Below are 13,938 nucleotides of genomic sequence, written 5' to 3' on the forward strand. Positions count from 1 at the left end.
ACCACCATGACATTCTTGTTCAGAATGTAGCACAGTAGACATTAAGTTCAGTTTGGTATACAGGAGAAAAATGAGTTATACGGTAAAAAAATATATAAAAGAAATAAAATAAAGTATAAATATTCATTTCCACTCTTTTATTCTTTTTCATAAAAGTCTTATCAATCCATCCTTTTACCGGTAATTCTCGCACACCCTGAGACATGAATTAGCTAAAGTTCAGAAAAACTAGCAAATTTATTGTTCCAATTTTAGTTTAGCTGTCCATTTTAATTTTTTTTTAGTCTGCGTTTTTATGTTGTATCTAGTTTTGTAAGACATCGTAAGTTATAATAATCTGGTCTCGTCTCATAATTTTACATACGATTTTCAAAACTACAAGATAAACCATGAATAAAACAAGACATAAAGTTTAATATTTTTATAAACTTAATGTTTATAGTCTCGAAACTTAAACACAAAAATTAAAATTTGTCGTTCTTATTAAATTTGATACTTTTTAGTTTTCAAACTTAAAAAATTAAATAAATGTATATTTTTTGAACTGATATTTAAACCGAAATGTATTAAACTTTGTAATTAAGTCAAACGTTAGGTTGATAACTATTTAAAAATTTTAACTGAGTTGGTTCAGAAAAATTATATTTATTCCTTTTTAAAATTTAAAAAATCAAAGTTTATGACACGAATGTATTCCAATTTCACATTAAGATTTAAGAACTAAACACATTTAAATTTAATTTTATCATGAACTTGACTACATCTTTATTTATATGAAGCGCTGAATTTATAAGAGAATTTCACACATTAGTTGTGACAATTTCTGGTGACAGGGAAATATATAATTCTTAAATAACAATGACGAGTAATTGATTTGCAAAAGCAAATGAGTATTATATCACACAGGGTACGTACAGTATGTTAGATAGCTACGTAACATACTTCTTTCACTGAGGGAAGAAAAAGACAAGATCCTTGGGCTTGTCCAAATATTCTGACGGATCTCAGTTACCTAGCTGTTTACATCTTCCACCTGATCTAGGTGTTGCCTCCTTTGATTTCTTATTCCTAAGTCGTCATAATTTGATTCAGTTTTCCATGGAGGTGGGGTTAAACAATCAGAAACTCCCGGTACCCTTTGGGAAGGATCACCCGCCGGTGTCCTAGTTAGAGGAGAATCAAAATGGCCCACTCGCAGTTTTTGAAGTGCTGCAAATGACTCTCTTGTGGCAGACATGGCTTCAAAGAACCGAGTGCAAGATGCCAAAGCTACAGGAATGGGCCGAAGCATTTCCTGGGAAAAAGGCAAAAAGTAATTTCATTTTAAATGCAAGAAGCAAACAAAATAAAGTTTGGCCAAAATTACTACACATGATGTACTCAATGCAATGTCTGCACACCTTCCGAACATACAACAAAATTATGGTTTGTTATGCTCAAAATAAGAAATACTACAGGCTTATGTTTCACATGTCAATGAATTACGGTGCCTTTTCTCAAAACTCCATTTATAGTATCGCAGGCTAATTGATTGGACTTAAATAGACTTCTAAATTTAGTATGTCAAAGTGGACTTAAATAGACTTGTAATTACTCACTGAGTCATATTCTTGATGTACTCACGTCACAATTATATGGATGCATATTGGTTTAAGAATTAAGACAAAATGGAAACAGAATGCCCAAACATCTAATCGTGATTAGCTTATAACAAGAAAAGGAATCTAGAAGCATACCCCCCAAACTGAAGGAGGTTCTTTGAAATTCTGACTCCACTGAAAATCTGCCACTGAAGCTGTCAAAGCACCATAATCACTAGCTGCCTTCATCAGAAGTTCAGAGAATTGTTTCTGCACAAATAAGAGAAATGTATCAAAAAAATTACAATGCCTGTCTTATATTGATTAAAATTTTCCACTTAAAAATAATTAAACATTTATATCAATCTTCAACTAAAGTTGGTCGTAAGGATATATGGTAATATTAGAACTAATTTGTTCTTGCCCCCCGAAATTTAATTACAATTAGTTTTAGTCCCCATAGTTTTTCTTTTGGTTGTCATGCTTACAAATTGTTTAATTCTTGAAAATGATCCTAGTGATTTATTGATAACGTAGCATAAATTTACTGATGCCACGTCGTGTGTAATCTCAGTTGTTGCTAATGTGGCATGTTTAGAATCTAGATGCATGTCAAGATCATTAAATGATAATAGTTGTTGTAAAAGATAAATTTACGAGGACAACCAAAACCAACAAATTTTTTTACAATAAAATAAAACCAAAATTTCGTCATATCTGTAAGGAACAGAACTAAACATTTAAGGCAAGAATCAATCATATCAATTGATCACATGGTAGCACAATTGGACAGTAATGATTCAATTTCGAAATTAGCAGAAGTCGGGTATAAATTTAAGTATAATCCTTAACTTTAGTTCTAATTTTACAGAAATAGCTTGTAAAAAAACAGTGCACTTCAGCGGAGCAAATAACCAGAATAATTGAACACACTCATGTAAGCTCAGTGGCTGATAAAGCACAGTACATAAATATTTCAGCCTATGTACATCATACTGCATAGGTAGTATATTGACATACAAAGAGATGAACTATATTCCAATTACAATGGATGGCGAGGCAACATAGCCTCTCAATGAGTAATTTATGATGGATAGAGACTTTTATTTCATATCTAACAGTTTCAAATGAAGTCACTATATCACGTTTTTCCCACAATGCTGCATTTTGTAACAAGCTTTATTTAAGAAAAGTAATGAAACTATCACATTATAGACTTCATCTAGCAAACTCAGAAATTAAACACAATAAGATAATGTATACTAGCACAATGGTTAAGAGAACAGACAAATACAGGCACATGTGCCTATGCATGCCACAGGATGGCCAATCCTTGATCAAATTAACTTTGTACAGATTTATAGTGCATTAGTTTAATATTAATTTAACCTGATATTCTGCTTCAACAGGAATGCAATCAAGGGAATATGGCTGCTGCAAGCGAGCTATAATGCGGTCCTGTCAAATTTGATAATGAAATCGTGTCAGAGAGCATATAATAGGTTGTCTAATTATATCTAGATAACTTAAGCCCTAACTCTAACTGTTCATCAGGAAAGCGAACAAGAGAATAACCAAGCATAAAGTGAGACTTGTGAAGAAATTCTCTTATTATTGTCTAAATGTTACTAAGTAAGCCTCTCCAGGGATGTTCATGGAATTTCGTCACTGATGCCCTTGCTCTTCTCAATTGATAAATGTGAAGAATAATGGACTCAACCTAGAAAATATGATTCTGATACACTAAGGCAGTGGTAGATGAAGGGGGCAAATCTTATATTACCTTGTTCTGAATAACATCTTTGAGTATAGTAGTAATCCTCGCCAATGTCTCAATCTTCTTTTCCATTTCACTCACATGAGTCAAATGTGCAACATTTTTGTCATCCTACAAATTTTACAAATCTCAAGATGAGTATAAAAATATAAGTTAGAATAAAACATCAAAAGAAGCCATTGGTTTTACTATGTAAACAACCAAATATCTAAGCCTGACCTTTCGACCTTGAAGTTCAACTTGCAAGTCTGCGATTTTTCTTTGGACAGTAGTTAGTTCTCTCAAAACCCTGATCAAGTCCTCGCCCTTTTCCCCAGTTGTGGGGGATGAATTCTGAAGTCCTTCCTGGAAAGAAAGAGAATGATGTGACACAATTTTTCAAACAAATAGTGAGAATTGGATGAAAAAATAGACGAGTGCTAGCAATTCACCCTTCTACTCATTAATATTTATTGAAAACTACAGAAGCATCAGTAAGGTTCATTAGATTAGTAAGACCTGCAGAATTTTATGATTTTCAATAAATTCAAACTATAAGAGTGTTTGCAAACTTTTTGCAAAGACAATATCGTACCTGGGATGGGGGAGGGGACATGGAGAAACCAAGATCAGCAGCAATTGATAGAGCATCGGACATTCCCCCAATACGTTTCACTGGCTTCCTCCCCACCCAACTTGATTCGCTTGCCATTGACATTTTCAAATCCTAACACAAACAACAGCAGTTTTCTTAATTAAAGTTCCACCTTAACTAAAACCTGTAAAAATAAACAGGCATTGAAAATTAATTTTGAGGAATTATATAAGCCTCTAACAATGGTTTCTATAAACATAATATATATTACATGGTGGGTAAGACACTGTTAAACTATTTTTTAGTCGCCTAAAGCAGAACAAATTCAGTTTCCGCACTAATAAAGTATAGGGATAACCAAGCATCAATCCAAGGACTTGGCAAAATTAAGTTTTAAAATGTAAAGTTAAGTCTTATATTTACTATTTATTAACTACAAAACAAGGTGGGGAAAAGAAATGAAATTAAAAAGAAAAAGAAATTAAAGAATCTAACTCAAACTGATCTTAAACTAAACTAAGCCTATATGAAAAATAAGAAAAAGAATTTAAGAATCTCCTAACCTTGTAAACATTATTATGCATGCAATTCAAAAACAGCAACTAAAACTAACCTATGAATGCTATGAATTAATGATACAAGAAGACTAGAAGTAAAACTTGATATGGAAACTAATGATGCATGAAAGCAACGAACAGTTTAATGAAAAGAAATGGTATATACACATATCAGAACCAAAAGAATGGAAAATTTCACCATCTAAGCTAATGAACCTAATCTCTATTCAACAGGAATACCAAAATCAAAGAATCAGAACAAGAAGAATTGGTTAGAACAGAAATTAGAATCAAACTCATATAGGATTAGTGCAAAGAATGTTTGATCACAATTCAGGAAAACATCCTGTGAAAATAAGCCCACTTTGGGGTCTTAAAGTTCATTTTCAGAACTTAAAAACAGTGATCTCTACTCAATTCACCAAACCAAAGTGAATCCAACTCAAATTTGTGATTCTAACCAATATCAGATGCTACAATATACTCTAACAACTATTACCTATTCTACAATCATCATTATCAACATATCAACTTGAATTCTCTCAACAGAAGCTGACTAAAATATGCAGAAAGAGTACCTAAGTTCTAATCATTGTAGCCAAATTTAAAAGCATAACCTAAACTTCTTTCAATCAAAACGAACACATAAACATTTCATCTACTCAGAACATTGCAAGAAACTAAGCAGAATTAATACAAGAAATATAAAAGCAACATGTTCGAAATAAAATTTAAGTAAAAACCTAAAATTTAAATGCAAAATCAAAGCTTAACACTAAATCACAAATTATCAGATGCGTAAAACTAATTTCCAAAACAATAGAAGTCAAAACAATGGAAACTATCATTATCTAAAACATTCAACAATCTAAAAGCACAACTGAAACTATAGAAAGTGTAAAAACTGAGTAAAACTCCAAAATAGAACCAGAATTGAAAGTCAGAATAGAACAAGTGCACAAAATTGAAATGAAAATAGAATTACAAGTAAAAAGTCACCGAGAAAAGCACGCGGAGATGCTCACGGGCTGTCACCACTGTGAATCTCCATCAACAGTCCAAGAGCACAAAATCTACTCTCTAATCGCGCAGAGAAAAAAAATCTAAGAGAAACCTAAATCGCGCTCTCTATGCTACACTATCTCCTTCTAAACTAAAGGAAATGGGGTGCAAACACTCAACAGAGGTGAATGGGGTGCAGGTTTTCTAAACAATATATTCAACGCTGAAAAAGGCTTCATTTAATGCACACACATAATTTCCCAACAAATCAATTTCTTATGTATAACAACATCTATTAATTAGAAGGTATTTATGAAAATTGGAGATGCAAGATGAAAGAGTTGGAAGTGCAGAGTGAAACACCCTTAGCTCAATTAGCCCAGGTGCAGCCCAATTATCCAAGGGCACCATTGCAATAAAATCAAGTATGAATAAGGATTGATCAACAATTAAGGAAAAGACTTTTTAGCAACAACAAAAACAAAAAAAATAAAATAAAACCTAATTAAACAAAAATTAAAGAAAAAGATTTTTTTATTAAAAATTTCAGAAAAAGATTAATTTCCTAAACACTAAAAATACACCTAAAAACCTATTTTTAACTAAAACTCTATAAAACTAAAGAATTAAAGGAAAAACTAAAAATTAATCATAATTCTATACCATTAAAAACAAAGATGAACTAAAAATGACTTCTAAAGAGAAATAAAAGTGCAAAATTAGATAGTTATCAGACAAAGTCTGCAATCTGGTACCTAAACCTAGCTTCAATTTGATGAAATCCTAACCAACGTGTTAAGTGCATGCTCAGTCGCAATCAATATTTGGAAAATAATCACTTCTTTTAACAGCTCTTCCAGAAAACTATGAGATGACAAGTAATGTTCCAGCACTTTGAATTGAACTATATTTTCATGTTCAAACAGACTTAAAAGTTCAATACACAGGGAGTAAATTAATAAACTAATAGGTCCGATCCCAAACTCATTAAACATGTAAATTCCATCACCTGATAAAAACAGTACTCTGAACCATGACTACAAAAGATACAAACTAAATTTAACTAAAATAAATCCATGCAGAATCTCAGTTTAACATCCAACTATATTACCCAATCTAAAATCAAAGAGAGAAAAGACACTAAAGAAATAAAGAATGTAAGACAATGAATTTATTTCAAACTATGCTGAGACTTAGTATTTTTTTTCATGCAAATTGACTGGCTAACAAATTATGAACAAGGTTAATTGTCAATTTGCTGTGGGAAGCAGCATTGGCACAACGGTTAGGATGGTGCCACGTGACTAAGAGGTCACAAATTCAAGGCATGAAATCAACCTCTTACAAAATGCAAGGTAAGATTGCCTATAATAGATCCAAAATGCGGCCGACCCTGCCATGGCAATAATTTTATAGGACTGGGTAGCCTCTTTTTGTTAATGCAGTATGTCAACTAAAAAGAAACTGTCTACAAACTAATGGATTTTGGCCACAAAGGGCATGCAAACCCATAAGGAAAGATTTTTCTTTTTCTGACAACTGCTGAACCATACCTCTTTGGTCTTTGTTGAGGATAGAGGTTTGTTGCATAATGAATGTTTAGAGTAATGCTATTAAACCTGGTGTGGTCATTAAGACTCAGCTGTAGCACTGGGTCACTGGTTCAAGTAGTGAGTCATTAATTGAACTATATATGTGCAGGTGCCATGTCTGTAATTCATACTCAAAGTAAATAATTCATGACGAGTACCAAACTAGCAACAAGCAAGTATTCTTTTATCTTCAAAACATAACGTAATTTGTTTGCTAATAGAACAGAACAGATCACAGAAATTACATAAAAAAGGAAATCAATCGCCACACCCATATTCCTTAAGCGAACAATAAGGAAATTACAATGAATAAAATATTACTACCTACTAAAGATTTGAAAAGTCATAATATAATCAAGAAGTTTAATGTAGTCAACAAGTTAAATAGGTGTACATAGCAAAGAACAAATAAGTGACATTATAATTCCAAATAATTCTAGCAGCAGAAAAAAAATAAGCAGGCAGCAACCACTTTGAGATTCCCTTGACATTAGATAAGACGGGTAGTTCTCTTTACAGAACTCAAGAAGCAATTGCCAATCCAGAAATTTGTCAAAATAGCATAAATCTATGACAATGATCTTCAACATATGCAAAATGAGTGTGTAATTCAGCCAAATAAATAGGATTTATTTACCTATAAAGCTTCACAAGATCACCCTTAAAGCCACTCCAGCCACGAGCCCAGAAAGTTGAGATAAAGCTAAAAAAAATTCCGGCGTGCGAGACCGGCCCGATTTACTGTCCAAGCTCTGCTACAAAATCAGAAGAAGGTTTAGACGAGGGAATGGGGGAAGGATTCGGGTGAGGGAAGGGAGGAAAGTTCTATTGATAAAATCTTTATCCCTTTCATTCACTGATTCACCCGAGCTCTTGATCATAGAAATAACACTCCATTTTAAATGTTCCTCCTCTTACATCTTATATGATAAAATTCAAAGCATTAAAAACAAAAAGGTAAAAGCATGACAAAAATTACACCAACGGGAAAGTGTGGGTTGAGGGAAGAGTACCTGCGCCGGGAAGAAAAGAAGAAATCGTCTATTGCGGACTCGCCAACTGAATTCCAAGAACAATGGTTCCGACGGATTGATTTTCCGGTGAGATTCCAGCGAGTAAGGACACGTGCGTCTGTCTCGATTTGAACCGATGTTCGACGAGGTTCAAACGATTTCAAGTGCTAACTGCGTCTGTATTTCGGATCTGACTTAGAATACACGATGGCTGACATTGAAGAACAGAGTAGAAGAGAAATCATTCGCCCTTCGCCTATTTTCCTCCCTTTAACGGCAACACTGAGAAGACATTTGAATATGGGTTTTCTTAAAATAAACATGAGGAATAGTTCATTATTTTTCTATTGATTATGCTTCCTATTAACTTTATGTTCTATTTGTAATTTTTATTTTTTATTTTAATATATATTAAAATAAAAAATAAAATTCAGGTTGGAAAACTTCCACTTTTTTTAGAACTTCCTTTTCAAACTTCTCTGAATATTTCCCATGGTATTTATAAAAGAATAATGAGTAGATACAAATAAAAAAACTAAAAAATATAAAGATAACTAAACTCACACATTAGGTAAACTTATAGGTTGTGGGAACCATCTTGAGAACATTGATCATGGCCTCAAAAACCTCCACCAGAGTTCAACTATTGAGATTTCTCAAGAAAAAACATCACAAACACAGAAAGGAAGGCTCGTATAAAGGTCATGAAAGAAGCATCTATATCTTACAGCTCATAAATATTCAAATCTAAAAAGATCATCAACCTAATAACACATAGATGAGATGTTTCATGGGATTTAATACAACACCCCATTCCTTCTGAATAATGTATGGAGCTAAAACCCTTTAACATACTTCTGAATAATCCTTAATGAGAGACAAATGCGAAAAAACCCATAACTTTTTTGTCATCCATATCATGGTCTAAAATAAAAATAAACTTTTTAATCTATAAAAGTACGTCATGTTTGTGTTTGTATTTATATTGTTGGACGGATCACCAGTTTATTGGATGACATTGACTTGTATAAAAATATAAGTGTTTTTTTTTTGGACTGGTATCCTGTGATATGACCTAAAAGAATGCATAATGTTTAAATTACGATTTTTGGGAGATCAAAAGATGAAAATTGAGTATCTTTAAGAAAATAAGTCATTAAGAGACTGAGATAAGAGAATGGTGAAAGTGTGTGCTATATATTTGTGTAGAAAAAACTAGCTTGAAAATGCCAACTATTATGTATTTGATTTTTATTATTTTGCTACATACTCATTGTAATTCTTTTTATCCACCTCGGTGGAATTTTATTTGTTTTTTTATGAAGTTTTACAATAGGACTTGTGGTGTAGTTACTAATTATTATTAATGAAAGTTTTTACTGTATAAGTTCTTCAACTTTTTCCATATTGCGAAGTGATCATTTGTGATCGTGTTCGTTTGTATCATTGAAACGAGATATAAATCTAACATTTTCAGTTTAGGCAATATCTTACAGAAGAACTAGAGGTTTGCTATTTGGTAAAACATATTTATAACTTATTCTTTTGTATTTTTTGGGATTGTTTTTATATAATCAAAATCAGATAAAATCATCTTTTTTATATTTTTTCAAATGTGTGAACACAAAAAAAAACGTTTATTTATGGTTTTAATAATGCGTATGATATTTTTTTCATCTTAATTACTTTCTTCTTGTATTAAGAGATACGTGGTTTTTGTGTAAATATCTGAATAAGTTTATTTTGTTAAAAATCATCTATATTAACGTATTTTGTCAACAAAAAAATAAATCATTTACATGTTTAGACCTTTGTACAAAATTTGATGTGTTTTGGAGGTATTCAGGTCAATAAAGACAATTTGACTTGACAAAAGTTTTATGAATTTCTTTTTTTTCTTGTTAGAACTTTAAATTTATCTCCTGTCTTGTTTTTTTTAGACAAACGGTTTTTTTCTACTTTCATAAAATTTGTTAAACTCAATGTTGTGTTCACATTTATGGTCTTCGTTTAAAGTATTGACAGCAAAAAATAATTTTCTCAATAACACCTTAAATTGATATATCTTTATTTTTTTATGATCACAAAAAATCTTGAAATTTCTTTGTATGTGTTTTGGTTGATATTAATTTGTTATCATATTTGTTTAATCAAAATGAGGTGAAATAATCAAAATTTATGTTTATTATTATGTGAAATACAAGACATTGTATTTATTTTGTTCATGTGATAAATGATTACATTTTATGTTGACGTTTAACAATATTTGAGATTTATAGGTGACACCAAATAAAAACAACTTTTCAAACCTAAAACAAACACAATACCAAAAACTACCAAAATTATCTGTAACAAAAAATTTTAAAACACTTAAAATATTAACAGGTATATCTCTGATAAGTGGGAAAAAGAGTTGTTTTTACACTTATAAATGGTCTCAATCTTCTAATTATTCATGTTATTTTGTAATAGGAAGTAGATTATTATGTAAATTATTGTAAGGATGTATAATTGAAAGTCTGTCAGCCAATTCTCGCATAGCGCAAGTCAAAATTCGCATTGCCAGGAAACGGAAATTCAGAAATTCGCATAGCGCACCAATACTTGTGCGTTGTGCGAATAACATCAGTTGAGAGGCAGCAGTTACAAGAAATTCGCATAGTGCACACACACTTGTGCGTTGAGCGAATTAATGAAGTTAAGTGACTTTAAAAGACGTGATAGAAAGACAGAAACCATCTTCTGACACAGGAAAATAGCTAGAAAAATACTGGAGAATTCAGGAGACGATCAGAAGACCTTTCAAGACATCAAGACTTCACTTTCTGCAAGGAATTACTGTAAAGAGTACGTTTGAAATGCCTAGGATAGGCTAAATTTTCTGTTCATTGGAATTGGTTGTATGACGAAACATTAATGTAAATTTTCTGTGCAATATATGTTTTTGTTCTTGTTCTTTTCTTGACTTGCTTTTGATTATACAGAAATATTAATCTCTTTAAAAGTTTTGTTGTATTAGAAAGTATTTTTAGAACCAAAGAAAAGAAACTGAAAGTAACTACGCTAGGAATAGTTTCTGTGCTTTTGGTCATTCTCAACATCTGAAGTCAATGCAAAATTATCTGAGGAGGAATTAATTAAGGAATTAATAATTCAATAGATAATTTTAGAACTTGTTTTAAGGAATTAAACCAAGATACTCTCATGTGAATGCTTTACCAGACAATATATGTTATAAAACAATAAATAGGTAATTGAATAATGACATCAATAACAAACTAAAATAATTTTAATTTAAAAAGTTATTATTTAAATTAACAATCATTTAAAGAATAACCAAAACAATGTAGTTATTTTAGTTTAAATTGCTGATTAAGGAAAAGACAAAATTGAAAAGAAAATGTCGGTAAAAAAAAATTAATTCTTTTATATAAATATAAAATACATGAGATAATTTTTGTAACTATAGTTTTAACTTTTATATATATATATATATATATATATATATATATATATATATATATATATATATATATATATATATATATATATATATATATATATATATATATATATATATATATATATATATATATATATATATATTGTTACTCTTTTAAATAGACTAACCAATCACTGCCATATTATATAGAAGCATATAATATAGTAAGTCCACATTTTAATACAAGAGAACAGTTAGAAGTAGGCTGTAAGTAAAGTATTAAAGTTACAGTCATACCAAAAGAAGTCCTAATTTAAAAATTTCCTACTTAACAGAGTATTTCAAAACAATAGAACTCAGTTAAGAAATTCATAAACAAACTAAGCAACAACGTCATCTTCCTCCAAAGCTTGCTCCAGAGGCACCTCATCCACCTCTGCTCACATCCAAGTGGATGATCATTGCAAAAGAAAAGCATACCCAGACAAAACACAAACACATAAGCAAGGGTGAACTATATATACAAAAATCATGTTATAACCGTCACAAGCAACATGCAAGTAAGGACATATATACTACACTACACAAACATGACTTGTTGCACTTAAACTTGACTCGTTCGGGCTTAGAATGATTGCCGAGCTATGGAGGGTCATGTACTCGTGGTGGCCTCTATTGCTTTGCAAAGTCATTGCCAATGGGTTTCACCCTACCACACTCACGAGGTTAGTCCGTTATCACTCACCTTGGGCCATACTAGAAGCACCCAAGACTAGGACCTCCTGCTACTACTCACGACATGATTCAATCCTCTCTACTAGAGAATGATTGACCATTGTAGTTTCAGAATAACCCCCAAGACTGAGCTACCATGCAAATCATTCTAAACACTAAGGGCACCACCATGAATCTTCTCCTTGAAGATCATGGAATTACGTCCAATAATATAGGGCACCACCATGTAACCTCCCTTTGATATCCATGGAATTACGTCCAATAACATAAGGCACCACCATGTAACCTCCTTTGAGATCCATGGAATTACGTCCATCAACCATACTTTTAAAACCACATACTTTCAATCACCAAACATGTCTCATACACTCGCATACTTTCAATATAATCACATTACCACCATCATACTATGCATTCCAAACATTCCACACACTTAATTCAACCAAAACAAGAGCAAAAGAGAACTCTTGGACTCAGAGGATTCGCACAGCGCACCCTATTCGCAAGGCGAATTAACTCGCTGAGGTGTTGTACCTCATGTCCCTCTCACATCGCACCCACTTAATTCACTATGCGAATTAACTCGCTGAGGCTATAGGCCTCAGGTCTCTCGCATAGCGACAAGATTCGCGAATCCACAAACAGAGAGCAGCACCCTCTGGTCATTCGCACAGCGCATCAGCTCACACAGCGAATGATCCATACAGTGAGCACCCTCTACATGGTCTCGCTATGCGAGATAACTCGCATAACGAGTCTGCATAATCTGCAGAACGCAAATTCTGCAGAATTATGCAACTCACACACCCTTTGCCATTTCTAGTCATTTTCCCCAACTTCTAACAATCCTAATTCGTGTTTTATACTTAATTAAACTTATCTAGACAATCACAACCCTCCTTACTACAAATCTAGAGTGATTTAAACTCAAATTCTACTCTAGAACACCAAAATCCACAACTTAGGGACCCAAATCCAATTATATACTTGTAACTTGTTTTAGACCAGTTTGAAGTTCCTAACAAGTCAGGATTGACCTATCTGAGCTACCCAAACAGCCCAAACCCACACAAGATCTCCCATGCCCAAAATCGCTACCTCACTACCTCTAATTTGCCCCAAAACACTACAGTTTCACTTGACCCCTTATCTAATCACCTTCATAACATCTCTACCTCGCCAATGAACCCAAATCACAACAATACATTTTCCCCAGATCAATTTACAACAGTAATTTACAGTTCCACATTTACTCATACAGATGCATACAAAACAAGGTCACTCTAAACACAAACTTGTTCATCAAACAACAGAATATTACATATTTCAGCACGTGCATTGTTCATACAACCCATGGAAAAGTATCTAGCTCCCCTTACCAAAGAGTAACTTGACTGAACATCTCACAAGAACCCTTCAATCGAACCTTGAGTTGTGAGAACTCAACAAAACCCTACAGAACACCACATCGGTGACAGAAACAACTCTTAGAGCTAGAATAAAGTGGAAAATTGAAGAAAATGAAAGCACAAGACACATGCAACTAACAGAGATTGCATGTGCTGGTTCAAGGACATAGAAGAGGTTGCATGGAGGGACTTACCAGCTTAGAACCCGAAATGAATCGGTTAGTTGTGAAACCCTTTACGTCGCGGACGTTTAAGCG

At 32.5% G+C, this 13,938-nt stretch overlaps 1 protein-coding gene across 3 annotated transcripts; it reads right to left on the reverse strand.

Annotated features, from left to right (window-relative positions):
• Positions 1-828: 828 nt before the first annotated feature.
• On the reverse strand, positions 829-8,421 carry LOC108324108 (AUGMIN subunit 2). Of its 3 annotated transcripts, none has more exons than XM_017556935.2 (8): positions 8,096-8,421; positions 7,720-7,834; positions 3,932-4,063; positions 3,577-3,702; positions 3,364-3,468; positions 2,970-3,038; positions 1,737-1,850; positions 829-1,294 (listed from the first exon to the last, which is right to left on the reverse strand). In XM_017556935.2, the coding sequence occupies exons 3-8, from the start codon at positions 4,052-4,054 to the stop codon at positions 1,013-1,015; spliced, it is 819 nt and encodes a 272-aa protein (XP_017412424.1). In that variant the 5' UTR covers positions 4,055-4,063; positions 7,720-7,834; positions 8,096-8,421; the 3' UTR covers positions 829-1,012. The 3 variants fall into 3 exon arrangements, with proteins under 3 accessions (XP_017412424.1, XP_017412426.1, XP_052731158.1); XM_017556937.2 differs by having other exon boundaries at positions 7,720-7,837; positions 8,096-8,415; XM_052875198.1 differs by having other exon boundaries at positions 8,062-8,414.
• Positions 8,422-13,938: the final 5,517 nt, after the last annotated feature.

The sequence above is a fragment of the Vigna angularis genome, chromosome 3, assembly GCF_016808095.1.
Source record: "Vigna angularis cultivar LongXiaoDou No.4 chromosome 3, ASM1680809v1, whole genome shotgun sequence".
Classification (NCBI taxonomy): Eukaryota; Viridiplantae; Streptophyta; class Magnoliopsida; order Fabales; family Fabaceae; genus Vigna; species Vigna angularis.